Source organism: Hippocampus zosterae, chromosome 7, assembly GCF_025434085.1.
Source record: "Hippocampus zosterae strain Florida chromosome 7, ASM2543408v3, whole genome shotgun sequence".
In the NCBI taxonomy this organism is placed as follows: domain Eukaryota; kingdom Metazoa; phylum Chordata; class Actinopteri; order Syngnathiformes; family Syngnathidae; genus Hippocampus; species Hippocampus zosterae.
The window spans coordinates 17,355,710-17,374,690 of NC_067457.1; the positions used below are offsets into that span (position 1 = coordinate 17,355,710).

General features: G+C 42.7%; 3 protein-coding genes and 1 long non-coding RNA gene across 5 annotated transcripts in view; 2 read left to right on the plus strand and 2 right to left on the minus strand.

Annotated features, from left to right (window-relative positions):
* The first annotated feature begins 1,497 nt into the window (after positions 1-1,497).
* On the plus strand, positions 1,498-4,269 carry LOC127604338 (uncharacterized). 2 transcript variants are annotated; one of them, XR_007963271.1, is made up of 3 exons: positions 1,498-2,002; positions 2,552-2,796; positions 3,022-4,269. It is a non-coding gene; the product is annotated as an uncharacterized LOC127604338 (long non-coding RNA). The 2 variants fall into 2 exon arrangements; XR_007963272.1 differs by lacking the exon at positions 1,498-2,002 and adding an exon at positions 2,107-2,227 and having other exon boundaries at positions 2,572-2,796.
* Positions 4,270-8,144: 3,875 nt separating this feature from the next.
* fabp4a (fatty acid binding protein 4a) lies at positions 8,145-9,973 on the minus strand. Its single transcript, XM_052071323.1, has 4 exons — positions 9,807-9,973; positions 9,381-9,556; positions 9,148-9,249; positions 8,145-8,339 (listed from the first exon to the last, which is right to left on the minus strand). The coding sequence occupies exons 1-4, from the start codon at positions 9,877-9,879 to the stop codon at positions 8,286-8,288; spliced, it is 405 nt and encodes a 134-aa protein (XP_051927283.1). The 5' UTR covers positions 9,880-9,973; the 3' UTR covers positions 8,145-8,285.
* A 1,991-nt stretch (positions 9,974-11,964) lies between these two features.
* On the minus strand, positions 11,965-14,091 carry mrpl53 (mitochondrial ribosomal protein L53). The gene is made up of 3 exons (XM_052071340.1): positions 13,964-14,091; positions 13,501-13,613; positions 11,965-12,145 (listed from the first exon to the last, which is right to left on the minus strand). Exons 1-3 carry the CDS (start codon positions 14,056-14,058, stop codon positions 12,030-12,032), a joined length of 324 nt encoding a protein of 107 aa, XP_051927300.1. The 5' UTR covers positions 14,059-14,091; the 3' UTR covers positions 11,965-12,029.
* Positions 12,066-18,981, plus strand: part of pag1 (phosphoprotein membrane anchor with glycosphingolipid microdomains 1) — a 29,552-nt gene continuing 22,636 nt past the window's right edge. The window contains exons 1-2 of the mRNA XM_052071207.1: positions 12,066-12,214; positions 16,540-16,862. The gene's annotated coding sequence lies outside the window, so the exon portion shown is untranslated. The remainder of the gene's footprint in view (positions 12,215-16,539; positions 16,863-18,981) is intronic.

Consider the following 18,981-nt stretch of genomic DNA (forward strand, 5'->3'; position numbering starts at 1 on the left):
TATACCCATGAAGTGATTTACAGCACGGGCAATCTTTCATTTCTTCATATGGTTTTATGTGCCACAGATCACATATTTGCTCAATATGTGTCAACTCGGCGCCTTTTTGTCCCCATATAACCCCTCGCTCTCTTTCTGTGTGTATGCTGACTGGGCTTGTGTTGCATTCACGTGTTAGGTATGCCGGTTGTAAAAAGGATTGTACTTGGTGCCCTGGTGAATGGAGGCAGCGAGGCGGACGACGATGGATGTAATTCTAGCATCCGGCAAACGCTGACCTCCGTAGAACACGGCAGACCTGCAGGGATTACAGTACAGATGGCTTTTGGGGCGTCGGAGGTCAATGGGAGAAGTAGCGTCAGCGTGGCGCAAGGTGGCCAAAGTTCACTCGGAGAAGGAGAGCAATTGATATTTGCTTTCCGTGTTTCATAAGAAGTTGCAAGAGAAGTTGTTTGTCCTGTCCAAAGGGGTTTACATTAAGAAGCTGTTCAGTCCGTCCTTGATTGATGTCTGTTCCTGTCCCTGCGTGTTAAAATCATGGCCAGAACCCTGGAATTGACAAGGTTTGCAAGTACGGTGGCTGTTGAGGAGTAAAATGCATTTGTCAACGCAGTGTCATTCTTCTATATCTCCCCTATTGGACTCGTGTGTTTGTTCTGTGGATCCATTTTGGAGTTCACACTGTCCTATAAAGGTCATGATGGGAACAGATTGCTGTGTCTGTGTTGCCTGTTAGGTCTTTTACAGTCCGTGACATACACTGAAAAGGAACAAGGACACTCACTCAATCATCCCTGTTGCGCCGAAATATGTCTATTTTGACTTCACTGGGGTCTCGTTTTAACCACATTTTCAGTCCTTGAATGCTTTTTTAAAAAAAATTACATTTACTGTTATATAGCCAAAGCATACTGGCTTAGAACAAGGGGCGAGGAATTTCTACTAGCTTCGCAGTTAGTAAACATAGCATGAATTAAAATGTCATGTAGACTTTCCAATATTTCCACTTTTTTTGCAATGTTTGTTGTTTGTGCGTACCATGTCCAGTCTCTCGACATAAGTATGTGGGCACTGTCTTTCTATTGGTCAATGCTGAAGAATCAATTGAAGGACGAGGTGGAACATGTCACAGGATGCGTCAAGACCAACAAAAATTCTGACGGGCCAGATATCGGTCATCACTTGGGCATGAAGCATCCCAGATGTTGCTTGACCAATGCTTGAGTATGTCACACTACACGGGCTGCAACACTAAATCGGCTACCTACCCAAATCCAAACGGCAATGGCACTAAACGTGGCTAAGCCGAAGAAACAACTCTCTGAAAATGCTCCCAAAGGAACCGGTTTCATGTTTGGCATTTGGAGTCTCCGATGTGCTGTTGGGGATCATTTGGAATCAGCCCCCTGTGGGAGCAAGGAAATACTTTGGCCTCATTCCAGGCTGCTTTTCTGGCTTCCTTGTACAAGCTCTGGGACTGCGGCAGGCTCGGCTTCAAGGAATGTTGGGGGGGGGGTACAAAAGAAGTGTCACTGACATCCCATCTAGAGAGGGAGGGGGGGAGTCATGTGATTGTTAATTACTCAAGCGGTTGAAATCCACACTGGATCTACTCCACTTACCCCGTGTCCAAATTCTTTACCGTCTCAAATTAATCCCGAGGTGTCACGCAGAGATGAAGGGGATTGGCTGTGTTTGGAAATCCTTTATTCGTTTCGTAGTCACTCGCTAGGGATTTATTTATTTTTTGGGGGCAGTGGGGGACAAGGGGAGGATTGGACCGCCACCGCTCAGTCTGTCTCTCAGTCACTCGTCAGTTTGTCTGTCTGTCTTTTGGTCTCATGGTTCATGAAACGACCATCAGTCAGATGCTTAGTCTGCCGGTCTATCTGTCTGTCCACGGGTTGGTCGGTTGGACTGTCTGTCAATCCGTCCCATGATCAGTTCTTCAGTCAGTTGGACAGTCGGTCTGTTGGATGCTCAATTGGCCTGTTGTCATTACGTTAGTCTGTCTGTCCTTAGGTTGATCAGTTGGTTGGTCTGTCACCTCCTCAGATGGTCGCATTTTGTTGGCTTGTCTGTCTGTTCTTTGGTTGGCCTGTAAGTCTGTCTGTCTGTCCATCCAGTGATTGGTCGGGTGGACTGTCTGTCAATCTGTCCCATGATCAATTCTTCAGTCAGTTGGACAGTCGGTCTGTTGGATGCTCAGTTGGCCTGCTGTCATTAGGTTAGTCTGTCTGTCCTTAGGTTGATTGGTTGGTTGGTCTGTCACCTCCTCAGATGGTCACATTTTGTCAGATTGTCTGTCTGTTCTTTGGTTGGCCTGTAAGTCTGTCTGTCTGTGAGTCGTCGGTCGGCCTGTCTGTCTGTCCATCCAGTGATTAGTCGGTTGGATGGTCTTTGAGTACCTATGCCTGTCTGTCTGTCCGTCTGTCTGTCTGCCTGTCCACGGGTTGGTCGCTTGGACTGTCGGTCAATCCGTCCCATGGTCAGTTCTTCAGTCAGTTGGACAGTCGGTCTGTTGGATGCTCAGTTGGCCTGTTGTCATTAGGTTAGTCTGTCTGTCCTTAGGTTGATCGGTTGGTTGGTCTGTCACCTCCTCAGATGGTCACATTTTGTCGGCTTGTCTGTCTGTTCTTTGGTTGGCCTGTAAGTCTGTCTGTCTGTCCATCCAGTGATTGGTCGGGTGGACTGTCTGTCAATCCGTCCCATGATCAGTTCTTCAGTCAGTTGGACAGTCGGTCTGTTGGATGCTCAGTTGGCCTGTTGTCATTAGGTTAGTCTGTCTGTCCTTAGGTTGATCGGTTGGTTGGTCTGTCACCTCCTCAGATGGTCACATTTTGTCGGCTTGTCTGTCTGTTCTTTGGTTGGCCTGTAAGTCTGTCTGTCTGTCCATCCAGTGATTGGTCGGGTGGACTGTCTGTCAATCCGTCCCATGATCAGTTCTTCAGTCAGTTGGACAGTCGGTCTGTTGGACGCTCAGTTGGCCTGTTGTCACTAGGTTAGTCTGTCTGTCTTTAGGTTGATCGGTTGGTTGGTCTGTCACCTCCTCAGATGGTCACATTAAGTCGGACTGTCTGTCTGTTTTTTGGTTGGTATGTCAATCGTCGGCTGGCCTGTCTTTCCGTCCAGTGATTGGTCGGGTGGACTATCAATCCCTCCGATCGTCAGTCCATCGGTTCGTGTTTTTGTCTTTATTCCGCTTAGTCAGTCCGTCAGTCCGTCTTTCGGGTAACCTGTGAAATTGATCTGTCTGTCTCTCCCTCAGTAAAAACAAGCCAGAAAGTGTTTGCTGTTTTAAGCCGCAGCTGTGCGTGGCCGCCATACAGCTGGACGGCGTCCCGCAGATTTTCCCACGGGCGTCGTCTCCGTCCCGCCCTCTCGTCTCTCAAGGGCGATGGTCAGATTTAAGAGCTTTTGTGAGGCCCATTCAAAAGACGTGTTTGCAAGAGCAAACAATTGCTCATCCTGTGTCTTAATGGCTTCTCGGGCTGCCCGTTACCTCCGCAGCGCGCCGATGTCGTCTCCCGAAAAGTGTGTATGAGGTCAACCGGCCCGAAGGCCTATTGTTTGTTTGCTAATAGCGTGGCGGGGTCAAGGCCGCAGAGCTGTCTGTCTGTAGCGGGACATTCTGCTTTGTTTGTCCGGACGTGAGGACAGCAGAGGGGGGGGAAATCTGAAGTTTCACGTTCCAAACAAGGACGGCGGGAGCTCACGCCATCCCTGGAGAGGAAACTGTGCTCTGATATTATTTATTTATTTCATTATTTTGCTTGAGAAGAATTTGACATAAGAATATTAAGGCGTGGAAAACAAACTAATGTGGCCCCTTAAATTTCTAGGAAACCTTTTGGGTGACAGAAGTAGTGTACTAAAAACAGACATCCTGTGGTAGCCTCACAATGAGCCAGAAGTTCTAATCAATGGTTGGGATTTTTCCGTGCCCTCTAAGTAATTAAATAATCATTATAAGCCTGGTGTATCACAATTAAACAGATTTCCTGGTCTAGGAAGTAGGATCCACTCAATTTCAGTAGCGCTTTCTTTTTGGTGATAGCTCATGCGAAGTCTCGAAATTGTCAGACAAACAAATTTAGCTTTGGTGATAGAAGTGGGGTGCTAAAACAGATTTGCACACCTCATTGTGAGGCAGTCATAATTAATTCTGTATCAATTAATATTTATGATGATGAAACAGAAGTCACATTAATGAAATCAGATTTGCATCAAATCTATTTGAATTTCTTGGCTTTAGAAGTAGGATCCATTTTTTTTCACAGGTTTGTTTCCAACAGTTGCGCATAACTGATCCATACCAAACTTTTGTGCCAGAACTTTCTGATTAAAATTTATGAAGCTGTGTGAGAGCCATTTTGGGTGAAAGAAGCGGGCAACCAAAATACACGCTCCCAGCATGAGGCTGATTAGTGAAATGTTTTAGAATGCGCTTGTATTTATCAGAATGGCATCAAATTTGTAGCTCAGCAGATTGGAAATTCACAGATTTCTCATTTAAAAAAAAGTTTCAAGTTTGATTTCACCTGTTTTCTGACTTTGGTCATGTGACATTCGCAAGGTGAGCTGTGATTGGTCAATACCTCAGCAACATTTTCAATCAAAATATCCGCCCTCGAGATGGATCAAAACGGTTGCATTTTGCTGCTTCCTTCCTTTTCCACCAACGCACTATTCATCAGAATGTGTGTTTAGACGAGCGGGGTCGAATAGGAAAATGTTTGACTTGACTTCCCCTTTAAGTATTTTTTTTTTTAGCAGTGACACTCTGAATTTTTTCCTGTGGGGAAGATCATGCTGTGTCCATACAATAAGGACAAATAAACATTTCCGCCCACTCCAAAGAGTTCCGCACAAAGGAGTCTGGCCAGCCCTCTCACATCTACAGCGCACACGCTTGTTCTGGTGTCGTCAAAATCCTCTCCGCATTACTGGTCCCGTGGTTGAAAATTGTGAAGACGCTGAAAAAAAAAAAAGGGGTCGGGGAGGGGGGAGAAACCAGCCGCTCACCTCCTGCTGACTAACGTCTAATTTTGTTTGCAGTAGCAGTGAGCGCGGGCCCGAAGGCCATTGTGTTGCGTTTGTTTGCGTGGCCTGACTTGAAAGATTTCCATCGTTCTATACGCTGGGCACAGAGGGTGCTGGAAGGGGAAAGCTCGGGGCTCTGCTCTTGCAAAATTTCGACCTTTTTTTTAATGGGAATTTTCGTGAGGGTTTGTTTTTGTATTTTTAGGTCTTTTTAGTTCATATTTTGCATGTGTTTGTTATTGTAAGTACCTCTAGTGCCATTTCCTTTAATCTGAATATATCATTATTATATTCAGCATTAAATTATTATGACAGTGGTACCTCTACTTACAAAATTAATTAGTTCTGGAAGAAATTTCTTAACTAGAAAGTTTTGTAAGTCGAGACGCGTTTTCCATGTAAATGCCCTAATCCGTTCCAAAATTCAGACATATATGTTTCCTGAAGCATCAAAATGTGTCCCAAATACATTTTTTGGTCCTGATTGCAAAGTGTCCTTGGGTGTCTTGAAAGGCGCTTATAAATAAAATGTATTATTATTATTACAATTAGATATATTGTGCAATAAAAGAGTGTCATGCAAAAAAAAACAAATAATAGAATAAAGAATAAAAATGATGACATCATTGAACTCTTAACTGCGTCCTCATCATTTTTTTGCCCTCTTTAGTCCATGTTCTCTCTCAGAAGTGATTTTTGCATGGCGTTTTGCAAAAAAAGATCTAATCCAAGGCCGTTTGCTTTTGTCGGCTTTTAACTATCCTTCGAAAATGTCCAAGGCAAACATCGGCAGAGTGAGCGATCGTCGTACGGGTGTACACTTTTTCTGGGTGATTGACATTTACCTAAAACTGCTAATGGCCCGAGGGGCGAATGACAAGGACGCTGCATAGACACTTATCTGCTGCCGCTGTTGTGAAAGCGCTATATAAATCAGCATGTATTGTATTGTATTGTATCTATCTCTAAACACACATGGACACATATATACGTACATCCCGCTTAGCCAATGGGATGCTAGGATGATGCTCGGCAATAGCCAATGGCAGAGCAGATTTAAGTATGTTGCGTTCAGTGAACTCGGATATGTGACGAGCTGTCCATGCTGTATTTTTACCTTTCGTATCTTGAAATTTCTTTTGTAACAAGAGACAATATTTTCCTGATGAAACATTTCGTAAAAAAATCATATGAAGAGACGTTCGTAAGTTAAGGTACCACTGTACTCATTATTCTACATTTATATTTGTAGCGTCGTATTGTTCTCCTTCTCGTCAAACTTCTGGTGCGAAGTTGAGGACAAGTGGAGGAAGGGCGTCCACGCTCCCAGTCAAATGAAGCTTTCCAGATGTTTGCGCCGAGGTCGTGACACCGAGCCTTTAAAACGAAAACAACCCCCGCGCCTCCTCCTCCGAAATACACCGTCGTTAACCATCATACTGCCTGTTATAGAACACGAATGCTACTTCATCCAAGGTTGGATCTGTAGTATATTGCGTCATTCGAGTGAGCCATCTCTCATGCCGCGCTGTCAGGAGGGAGTGCATACGCATCCACATGTTAGTGAAGAGACAGACAGACGAAATGATATAACCAGACAAGAGTTCAAGTCAGACAACTTTGATTTTGGTTCTGAGGATGGAGCGGTTACACGGACGCAAAGCCAGGTTAGGTTGACAGGAATAACACGAAGCAGCTGCAACCGGCCGAGCCCCTCCGACGGCGGCCTTCTCGCTATCGCGCTGCTTCCTGTGTGGATTCCCTGTTTGGGCGGCGAAACTTCCCAGAAAGTTCCCTCCCTGTTCGGACTAGCGATAAAGGTTCAAATGTGGGAAGAAAAACAGCAGCCAAAACACGAGGTATGCCGGCGCTGCCGTATCAGCGTTATTCCTTGAACGCTTTCCCGCGGGGCTCCCGCCGGGTTGTCGGCTTGCGATCATTCCCAAACAACGGGATTCCCCGGAGGAGGTCTCGTCTCGGTCTCCCGCTGCACCTGCGAGTCAACACCGAGCAGATGTGAACTTTTCAAATGTCGGTAACACGTACATTCGCCGAGGAATCATAAGGGATCGTTTATGATGCGCGATACTAAATCAAACTTGGTTCTGGACTACATATTGTCGTTAAAATGACTGAATTTTATTGTTTAACCCCTTTCATGCGCATTGTAACCCGATAACATGATAAGTAAGATGGACGCTGTCCCCGAAAGGGGTTCATTTCAGGATAACGAGTCATAATGCATAATTTCATGTTAGCATGATGCTATCGCTAACGTTTGCTCTACGGTGTAACGATCCCATTTTCAATTTCTCGCATTCTGCCTCGCCGTAGGGAGCACATACGTACACACGAATATGCATGCCCATATATATAATAATCATACTGAATATTATATATGCATGGCACGCCATCCAAGGTTGGATGTACAGTACAAATATTCAATTCAGATTTGTATTTTTATTTATTTATTTTTAATCTCAGGGTGGAGAGCATACACATGAATGATGTCACATTTTATTTTGCGGTCATGCTACTACTATATGTCATCTTAAATCCATACTACATTGTTCAAGTCGTCCAATTTGGACTTCTAACCCAGGATGGATCGAATACGCAAGATAATACGTTCGTAAATCTCCGTACTGGTTTTCACGAAAGTGTCGTGGTGTGTGCTGGTGGATATATGCTTGGTATGCAAATAACCCAATTGCAATTTTATGTTAACCATTTCATGCACCAAGAATGATCACCTGTAACCCGATAACAGGTTAAGCCATCCATTGTAGTAACCGCTGTCCCTGAAAGGGTTAAGTGCAGACACTCCAAATCCATTTTCGTGGCTGTACATGTGCAATGGGAAATGTGTGACCTTCTGGATGTGAAAAGGGAAAAAAAAAAAAAGACATTTCCTCACTGCGGTCCCTGCGTGACCCTCTCCACTGGACATTCTTGCTGCCAGAGGGAATCATACATCAAACGGGATGACCTTTGAAGTGTTTAGCGTTGAAGCCGCCCAAAAAATTGAAGCGAAACAAATCAAAGGCAGGAAGCCATTTTGGCTCCAGTTGGCTTGATTGTTATCACAAATGAAAATGACGCTTTGACAAATTAGCTTTATTGAAATCTGCACAATTTTAACAATTTGGAGGCAACATCCCCGCCCCCACCCCAAAGAAAAAAAAATGACGCTCATGAAACTGAGCCTGTCAGGGGTCCGGCGAGGCGGCGGCGACACGTCATCACGCCTCCCTCACGTATGTCCTCACCGCCACCACGTCTCCCATGATGCACCTCTGCAGCGACACACACACACACACACACACATATACAACACAATGATCCCAATGGGTCACAATCACTACAGATTACAAATACTTTTGAAAATGTTGATTTAATATTTGCAAATTATATATACTCTAAAATAACTATTTAATATTCTATAGCTATGTATAATTTGTTAATGGGAGCGAATACTCATAAATTCCAAAGGAACATGTTATCTTTCATATCAATATGAAAAAAAATGGAAATGCTTGTTGCACATTTAAAGTTATAGTGAATTTCATCGTTTGAAAATGTATATTAAAAAATATACAAATATAACTTTTTTGGCAGGTGGGATTTTTTTTCCATATTAAAACGGTCATTTTCTAACAATCCATCTGCCCATTTTCTAATCCACTGATCCTCATGTGGGTGGTCTTTGGCAGTAGGCGGGGTACACACTGAATTAGTTGCCAGCATCTTCAATTTGTACTTATAATATCCTTATTTTGTATCTTGACAATATGGACTTTTACCAGATTTAAATTTAAATTCCTGGAAAAAAACGAACTGATCGTAAAATATAAGAAATATAAAAATGTCTTCCTTTAGTATTTAGATGTCCTTCATTTCTTATGTTTACTTGATAATTTCTTTTGACAATAAGAAAAATATTTGCTTTGCATCAAGTGTTTGTTCGCTTGTTGATGTGACTAACATAATTTTCAGTACAGTATTCCGATATTTTTTCAGACACAGGATTAAAAGAAAAAAATATTTTCTTCCCCAAGCGCACGATTAAATGAAAGACTTCAATGTGCTTGTTGAATTACTTACCGCTATTAATTTGCCATCGGTCACTTCTCTCTCGATGCTGGTCTCTTTGCCGTCCCAGCTCTGCTTCTGCACAAGTTTGCCATTTTCCAAGCTAATGACGGTCTAAACACGCACACACACACGCACACACAAAAAGAGAGACCAGCCCTCCGTCTAAGTGGACGCACGTATGCACGCATGCATGCACCCACTCGAGAAGAAGGAGAGAAAGCAAGTGTGGGGTTCGAACCAACCCGCGTCTTCCTGTCGTCGGCGGTGGTCTCCTCGAAGGGCTCGTTGAGCTTGAATTTGATCTCGGAAGTCTTGAACGTGCTCTGCGTCTTCATGCTCACGGTGCCCTGCTCGTCCACCGTGACGATCAAGTTGGGCTTGGTGCGGTTGCCCACCTGCCGGATGGCGAAACCGACCCCTGCGCACCAGCACAAGCGCGCAGCAAGTCAACGACGTCCCATTTGTGAGGAGAAAAGCGCAGGTCCGTGGACATAGAACCAATATTGCAGAGAGGATTTCGTGAACTATTCCTAGTTGCAGGTTAACAAAGTTCGAAATAAAAAAAAATAATAATACTGTAATAATAGGGTGGCTCATACTACCTTGTGTGTTTTATATACTTGGCCAATAAAGATTTTTCCAATAATAATAAAAGAATAATATCTTACCAATTGCTTTCATATAGTCGTCAAAGTTCTCGCTGGAAATCATCTTCCACGTCCCGACAAACTTCTCAACCATTGTTGCAAGTGTTTGTTTTGGTTTCTGGTGATATTCCAAATTCGTGTGTAAACTCCCAAATCTGATAGTATCGTAAACGCTCTCAGTATTTATGAAGGACGAAGGCCCAATCAGAGCACGAGACGTCATAGCCATGAGACGGGAGAGAAAGTCCGCCCCCCGGCTTCACCGGGTTGCTATTAGCATCTTTGGCTAACATTGCTAGATGACAAAGTAGTAGATTCAACTTTATTAGACATGAGCGGTAAGTATCACTTTCGACATATTTTACAAAAGTACAATGTCAGAAACGTGTGTTTTGACCATATATAGATATAAATTCTAAAGTGCAAAAGATACAATTGTAGTAATACAATATTTAAAAAAAAACAGATCAGCCAAGACAACGATCAAGACATTCAGAAGATATGAATATAAAGGAGAAAAAAAGTTACAATAGCAGAGAGAAAAATATTGTGCTTCAACATGGGGCATAAAAGATTATATGAACACATTTAAATTACTGCAGATATATAGTTTTTGAGAAAATGCACTGTATTGTCGAAATGATTAATAAAATAAAGTCAAGGATGGATTTCTTCCATGGAATTTACAACATTGAATATGATATTTTGACATTCGTACCAAGATTTTTCAGATAATACGCATTATTGTTTTCCATGCAATCTTAAAAAACACACATTTTTGCAGGCAGTGATGACACCCCTTTCAATATTATTGTGAATAAAATCACACCATTTCTGCTAAAACAAACAAATATATTGACTGTTCTCACATAAATGAACAAAAGGGGTGTTCAATGACAGTCGTAAGGAACTCTGTACTATGACTGTGTGAAGTTAATTGATAGATTTTTTTAAAATGAGTACAATTTTCTTGTTATTTTTAACATGCTATTTTATAATGATAATTACACGCAAAGTATTTTATTTTTTGGGGTTGAGGCACAACATTAATTGCTCAGGACATCCATCCATCTTCTAATCCCCTTATCCTCACAGGTGTGCTGAAGCCGATTGCAGCTGTCTTCGGGCAGTTGCTGCCTATGCCAGCTGTCTTTTGGCAATAGGTGGGGAACACCCTGAACTGGTTGCCAGCCAATCGCAGGGCACACTCAGACGAACAACCATTCGCGTTCCCAGTCACACCTAGAGACAATTTTGAACGTTCCATCAACCTGCCATGCATGTGTTTGGAATGAGGAAGGAACACCCGGAGAAAACCCACACAGGCACAGGGAGAACATCCAGACTCCACACAGGAAGACCGGAGCTGGACTCGAAACCTCCACCTCTGCACTGTGAGTCAGACGTGCTAACCAGACGTGCTAACCAGTTGTCCACCATGCTGCCCTGCTCAGAACAATCATTCATTCATTTTCCGAACCACTTTATCCTCATTAGGATCGCTGAGGGTACTAGAGCCTTCGGGCAATAGGTGGGGGACACCCCGAATCGGTTGCCACTCAAGAGACGAACAACCATCCGCGCCCACGCTCACAATTTAGCGTGTTCAATCATCATGTTTTTGGAATGTGAGAGGAAACCGGAGTACCCTGAGAAAACCCACGCAGGAGAACATGCAAACTCCACACAGGGAGGCCGGAGCTGGAATTGAACCAGGTACCTCTGCACTGTAAGTCAACGTGCTAACCACTGGACTACCGGGCCACCTGCTCAGAACATGTTGAATAACAATCACAGCCTGCAAAGTACCAAACTCGGGCACTTGTTCGTTTTTAACTAGCTACTAACATCTTTGACTCACCTTTCTAAACGCTGAAAATACAACATATGTTTAATTTATCGATGTCATGTTAACTTAAATTCCTATTTTATTGCAGATGAGTATTATGACTGGTTTGTTTTAAATATGTAATTTGATGAAGGGCCGAAAAATATAGCCTAAAAAAAAAAAGGTTTCAGTGGTTCAAAACACACACAAAAAAACATTTGTGTATTAAGGGTCACTGCTTGCAAAATGTCCTCCCTAAATGTTTGGAAAATCAAACATGAAACAACATGACCCTCTATGGATTGACTTTTCGGGGAGGGGAAAAAAACAAAGCAAAACCAAACAATCTGCTAAACATCCAATGAGACATATTTTATTATAAATATCCAGTTATATAGACAAGAGTATGTTGATTGCTATTTGGCTGCAGTCTTGGCCTGCGGGTCCTTGGCTGTACATCGGGCCTGGAAGGCGCTGAGCATCTCTTTGCTTGTCAGGTTGGCGCCCTTCATCAGCAGCCTCTCGCCATCAACTGAGGAGGAAAACAAAAAGCAGGAGGAGCTCGTCAGGACAATGACACAATGGCCGGACAAAGTTAAGTGTGAGTAAACGTCAAGCGGTGCACACACAATGGGACGGCGAGCTGTTCTTGACCTATGGCATAGATGCATGTGTTTTCACTCGCAAATTGATGAATTGCAAGGCAGAGGAGTGGAACCTTAGTTCAACACAAGCTGGTTGTTAGACTTCCAAAACGAATGCTTCCCATCAGAAATAATGGACCTCAAAATAATTGGGTTCATTGTCAAAGCGAAGAAACCATCAACTAAATCAAACCTGAAATAAACAATATGAAAACATGAAATATAATCAAAAATGTTTCATTAACCAATGCCACAAAAAAAGAGGAAGATACAAATTGATGTGTGGTTGAAGTTCAGTTATATTTAACTTTTGATGTTTTAAAAACTTTCCAAAAAAAGTTCATTTTGTTTTCTCATAGCAGTATAATTGAATTACTTTTTCTATTTTACTTTAAGTTTTCATTTTCAAACTGTGCTCAGTGTTCCACTGGCGTACAATAATATGAAATAATTAGCATAGTGGCCCCAAGTCCTTTTCAACATACTGTCACCATATCAATAAAAATAACATGTTCGTGATTTTTTTTATCTATCGTCTCAATCTCAAAGGAAGACATTTTTATGTTTCTTCAACTTACAATCAGTTTATTCTTTTAATACGACAGGATTTCAACGTTGGTCATTATGAAAGCACTTAGAGAAATTAGCTTTTTGTTCAGGTTTAACATGTGGCTTATATTTTACAATACAATACAATACAATACATGCTGATTTATATAGCGCTTTCACAACAGCGGCAGCTGTAACAAAGCGCTTAACAAACAGTTAACATAAAGTAAAATAATAAACACAACACATAACATACAGTATTTTAATGTATAAATACATCGCAAACGGTTATCACATAATACGACGACTACTTTTTTTGATGTTATTCGTTTTGCCATTTTTTTGTAACCAGAATGTTTTCTCAAATCAAAAAAAAATCTATGATTTTAGGGTGGGGTTCCTAGTGTGTCAAGCAATCTATTTCATTAAGCATCCCCCCGTCCCCCGCCATTATATATAAATGTCGCTCTGGCGCCATCTTCTGACATCGTGGACCCAACAAACTATGTCAAAGTGAGATAATGAGTTTAATTTGTTAAAGGTTGTGCTTTGCTCCCATCCTGATGGCCAAATAGATTTTCCCTTTCTGCGTCAGGAGGGTTCACTGTACCAACATGTTAGCATTTGCACCTTTGCAGCTAATTCCGCAAATAAGTGATAGCTGAGCTGTCAGTTATTTATTACACACACTTACCATAAGTGACATCCACAACAGGTTCCGACTTGTCGTGTTTCACCATGGATATGACCTCGCAGTTTAAATTGGTCGATCTGGCCCTCTCCGAGCCCACCATGACCAGAAATTCCCTGCAGGACAGACACAGTGCGTATACCACAGTCCGTAACGACACGGAGACATTTCAGCAAACTGATTTTTATTAATGTATCAGTAGGATTGGTCAAAACTTAACGACATGCAATAGTTAGCGCTTATTCAACCGGATAACACGGCGAAGAGGTTAAACCGTACAGCACCACAATTTAATATGCATATTGCACATAAAAAAAGTGACAGGCATTATTGACTTTCGTGTAAAGAGAAGGCTAATTGGCAACATGCTAACCCGGCTATCCGCGGAGAAACTGTTTTTTCGTGTTGACATTTGCGGTTATTAGGCACGGCGCGAGCGCCCAAAATCCATCCACGGGCGTCTTACCTCGTCGAGCGCACGTTAGCCTCGAAGGGGCAAAAGTGGACGGCGATTTTCTTCACCGCCTTCAGCACCACGGGCGCTTTACCGGGGGCCGCCATGTTTGTTTCCAGCTGACACGCCGGGACGAGCGGCGCGATATTCGTCAGTGGCCACTGGAGGGCGACAGACGACCTGTGTAGTTTAATAATGTGGCTTCATTAAAAACGCACTACATACAATGATAGCGTAAAACGGCGCACGCCAAATTAAAATTAGTTTTACGCTTAATTTTATTAATAACTATCGTATACTTTGGGGGAAATATTCTAACAGGGTTTGTAAAGTAGAAGCAATGGCTTTGGTGCAATGTTTGTTGCATCATTTAGAGCTTTTCCCCAAATTGGTTCATTAAAATGTATTTACAAGAGTTCTATTAATTTGTTTAATCATGAATCATTTCTTGATGTATGTATATTAAATAATAAATTCAAATCAAGGTATATTCCTTTTGCAGTTGGGATGTTTTACATAATTTGTTCATCCATCCATCCATTTTGTAATCTGCTTATCCTCACGAGGGTCGCGGGCGTGCTGGAGCCTATGCCAGCCCTCTTCGGGCAGTAGGTGAGGTACACCGTGAACTGGTTGCCAGCCATTCGCAGGGCACAGATAGCTGAACAACCATTCACACCCATAATCACACTTTGGGACAATTTAGAGTGTTCCATAACCTGCTATGCATGTTTTTGGAATGTGGGAAGAAATCCCACACAGGCACAAGGAGACCATGCAATGTAATTTGTTCAATAATTATTATTCAATTAATAAATGGAAACACAAGAATAAACCCATGCACAGCTTCTACACTGGTTTGTGTGCATTCTGTCATGATGAACACACATGCCGGATTTAAAAAATGTTCTTCCACACGCCTGCGGGGATTTTGGGTGGGGCGGTCTCATTCGTGGAGACAATATACTGTATGTTGCAAAGATAATACTTGTGTTGTGGCAGAGTCCCTGATGGGTGAAGTGCTGCATGCCAAAAATAGCCAGTCCATTCTTTCAGGTCATCCCGCCCCTCACTTGAGGATTTATTGTGCCACACTGTCGCCGCTTTCTTACAGTCGGAGCCCTAAAAATGACTCAAATAAGCATCAACAGTACTTTGTGTGTGTCTGTGTGTGTGTGTGTGTGTGTGTGTCAAGGAAATGCTGGAGTCTCCATCTAAATTTAGCTGGCATTTGGCTCCACTGTCCAACTGTCACAGGCGGCGGTTACATTTGTGTTTCAGGAAGGAGGCCGGAGGCAAGATAACGACACGTTACACCGTTGGTTCTTTATGCGCTCTTGAAAAAAACTGTCATGGAGAAGCAAGTAAAAACTTGTTCTGACTTCTCCGTTCCTCCCCAGACCGCAAAATGGACTTAACTGCAGGAAGCCCCCCGCCATTTCTTTCAAGAAGCTCAAAATGCAGACATTCCGTTGGTGGATGGAGGATTGTTTCCGTTACAATGGGAATACTGTAGAATGCGTTGTTCGGCAAGTATGCAGTTCCATTCGCAGGCAGAGTAGGAAGTGTGTTTAAAACCTGTCGATCTCCCGCTCTATCCTGCCTTCACTCGTGAACAAGACTCCCAAGATATTTAAACGCCTCCACTTGGAGTAAGATTCCACCCCTGCCGCCGAGGAGCTTTTTAACCCCCTCGGTGACTTTAACCCCAGAGATAGGAGAGCCCACCTCAGAGTTCTCAGACTCTCCTTTCCTCTAAAGGTGTGTTGGTGGAGTTGAGGTCTTCGAAGTGTTCCACCCACTGAGTCACAATGTCCCGAGTCGAGGTCAGCAGTGCCCCATCCCCACTCTAGACGGTGTTTATGTTCTGAGACGTCGGACGGTGGACCAGAATTTCCTCGAAGCCGTCCAGAAGTCAGCTTCCATGGCCTCACTGAACTGGAATCCATTTATTTTTCTTACTTGATCGGATTTAAAATTGATTAGTTGATTTACTGTAAATAATACAATGAACTGTGAGTGACTGGCAACCAGTTCGGGGTGTGTCCTGCCTACTGCCCGAAAACAGCACGTCTACGATCCTCACGCGGATATGCAGATTAGATTGGATGAATGGATGAATAATATAATGAAATAAGAATAAATAAATACATAAATGGAACAAATTTAACTCTTTTATTAAATAATTACTTAATTGACTTGACTATAATGACATAGAAGTAATCTAATAAAAATAATTTCTCTATTAAAATCAATACACATTTTACATGTTACATATTTAACATGTTTTAATTGCTTTAATAAATATTTGTAATGGTTGATTATTTATAATAGTGTAAAAATATGAATACAGTATTGCCAATTAAGAAGTTATAATGTGATTATTGGTAAACCTTTTTTCATGTACTTGAACAATTTTTGGTTTTGTTAAACAATTGGTTATTTATCACTAAATTAAGATGAATTATTTTGTTATTTAAATAGCCAGTTTACATGTACATTTAACATTTTTTGTCCATGTCATTAAATAATTGCTTGATGAATTGTAATATTTAAAAAGTAAGTTTGGGGTTTCCCCTTTTTTGTAGCAAGACTCCATTACCCACAAGCCTTTGGGATAACAATGCCCTCCTTGATTGGCTGCTTGGCTCCCGGCTGAGGCAGCGCGCTGCTGGCGGGGCAACGGGAGAGCTCACTCGGCCAAAGCATCGGCAACGACACCGGCGCGTTTTGCTTTTCACTTCCTCTGGTGAAATGTACCCACTTTGAAGACAGCCAGAGACACAGCCGCATCCCCATTACGACAACACCCCCATCCTACGCCGGGACGCGAGACAACGGGGGAACATTTAACGGAGCGATACGACGCATTCCAACGGCGGGAAGCTTCTACGGAGAAGACCCTTGCGAGGTAATAACCGCTTCGTGTTGTATTTGATTCCCTTAGTCGCATGCCAATGTGTGTAGTAATGTTTAGGCGAGTTATAGTGAAAGTGCCGAGCCTTCAACGGTGACTTGTTGCCGGTTTCCTCATTAGGAATGCAAAAAGCGCTGTCAATTACAGTGACATTGAACGCACCTTCAATCGCCCCAACCGCGCGTGTGTTTACGTTTTGACCAGGGTTGTGGGTGGGGAACCTGTCACTCACACTGGACACTTTATTAGGTATAACTGCAATAGTGTCAGTACAAAGCCTCGCCTTTTACTCTTTGATAACCGGGGCATGTGTCATGGATGCTGCCGCAAAGTGTCGGGGGCTCGCGAGTGTGCCGTGTGTTTGGCTATTGTTTTGAATGCACTTTCAATTAGGGTCTTTTCCCCCTCTGAATAAGACCCTCAACTGTCATTCAACCATGTCATTCCAATCCATGCGGACAGCCCCCACTCCTTCATCCGCCTCTTGGCAGCACATCTTCGCTACAGCAGCCCCATTTAAAAAATCGACACAAGCCCACACAATTTGCACTTTGTCGCACTTTTGCAACCAAGTGTCCTTGTGCTCGTCAAACAGCGCGCGATAGGTGCAAAAGAAGGTCCGCCTTTTGGGAACAGCAGCGCACCAGGGGATATTGCAAGACGGCAGCTCGTGGGAATCCCGAGCATGCCGGGGATGGAAGTCGATGATTAGTTATTACTGCAGCTGTTGCGTGTTAGACGGGAGCAAAGGTTTCCAAGAATGTTCTCAAGAAGGAAGATTTTGGTTTGGCAAATCTACACCGTGTATGTGCGTTTCCTCAATCTGTGGCTTTCCAAGGTTGTTCACTTAATTGTTGCGTGTGTCTGCGCTTTTAATAAGACTTCCATCAATTATTCAACGCGGTCGGAGGTGCAGCTAATTATTTCAAGTTTTCCCGCAAGCCCCTTTCACACTGTCACTCAAAATAGACTTTTTGTCAGGGTCACTGTTCTGTCCCGAGGTGCAGAATATAAAGTCAAAACGCAAAATTCCGTACAAACGCTGTGTTGTGGCAGTAGACTCAACTCAACTCTAAAGTAGCCGCGATTAGGTTGATTGTGAACAATACTTCAAGAAAGAGACATCAAACAGAAGGAGCGGCACAATGTCCTTGAGTCGAAGCAAATAAAAATCTGGCAAAAACTCTTTTTAATTCGTTACATGTAACTTTTACTGCAGTTGTTTTTTTCTGTTTTGTGCTATTCTATTTATTTTTATGCTAGTTTACAAAAATGTTTTTTGAACAGATAAAGTTAATTTCCATTCATTTCAGTCAGATGATTTGAAAATTTCCTGGTTTGTGAGGTAGTGTCATTGGAATTTCACAAGATTGGCATGAATGGAAAGGCAGAGAAATCCGGCATCTTCTTTAAAAATTTTCAAGAAACTTTAGGCCCCCTTTGGACTTTGTTTTTGTACTTCCTGGTACCATTCTGTTGATGAAAGTGCAAGGATAAGCTGCCTCTGGATCTTCTCTTCCTTATCAAAACGTCTTTGAGCCAACCACACACACACAAACCCACACACACACTGACACACATTTTAAGGGAAACTCCAGGCAGATTTATTTACGCATAAAAGAATACCTCTCGCAAGGAAACCCAAGTTGGCACCTGTCGCAGGTATGGGCTTCCCTCGGAACCTGTTTGCCACAAAAACCGACGTTGTCTTGTATTGGCACCATGCAGCCTTGACAATACAAGTTAGCGTTAAATGCTAACAAGCCCAACATGTTGTTCCAGGTTTGTTCGGCTACCCAGCTCTTAAACGTCATTGATGGTTATCTGTATTTATCATTTAAGATATTCAGAAAGAGAAAGATGACCCTAAAATAAAAACCCTCAGCAATTGTTTTATTGATCAATAATTTTCCACCTGGTCCAAATAGCTGATGAATACTAGACTTTTTTTTTTTTGCTCGTCAATCCTTGAAGGATGGAGCTGGTCATGCTGCAGTCCGTTGATTGGTGGGTAGACAGTCCAGGAAAGCATTTGAATAAGAAGACAAAAAATAAAATAAAACAACAACCATAAATATTTAGCTGTGGGCACCATGTCACTCACAGATGCTCC

What these genes read in the sequence shown, in the direction of transcription:
- fabp4a (XM_052071323.1), bottom strand. Translation starts at nt 9,879, where the DNA reads ATGGTTGAGAAGTTTGTCGGGACGTGGAAGATGATTTCCAGCGAGAAC. An exon ending in CCGACGACAGGAAGACGCGG is followed by an intron (nt 9,250 to 9,380) that starts GTTGGTTCGAAC and finishes GTGCGTGTTTAG; the next exon opens with ACCGTCATTAGCTTGGAAAA. An exon ending in CCGATGGCAAATTAATAGCG is followed by an intron (nt 8,340 to 9,147) that starts GTAAGTAATTCA and finishes GTGTCGCTGCAG; the next exon opens with AGGTGCATCATGGGAGACGT.
- mrpl53 (XM_052071340.1), bottom strand. Translation starts at nt 14,058, where the DNA reads ATGGCGGCCCCCGGTAAAGCGCCCGTGGTGCTGAAGGCGGTGAAGAAA. An exon ending in GCTAACGTGCGCTCGACGAG is followed by an intron (nt 13,614 to 13,963) that starts GTAAGACGCCCG and finishes TCTGTCCTGCAG; the next exon opens with GGAATTTCTGGTCATGGTGG. An exon ending in TGTTGTGGATGTCACTTATG is followed by an intron (nt 12,146 to 13,500) that starts GTAAGTGTGTGT and finishes TTTCCTCCTCAG; the next exon opens with TTGATGGCGAGAGGCTGCTG.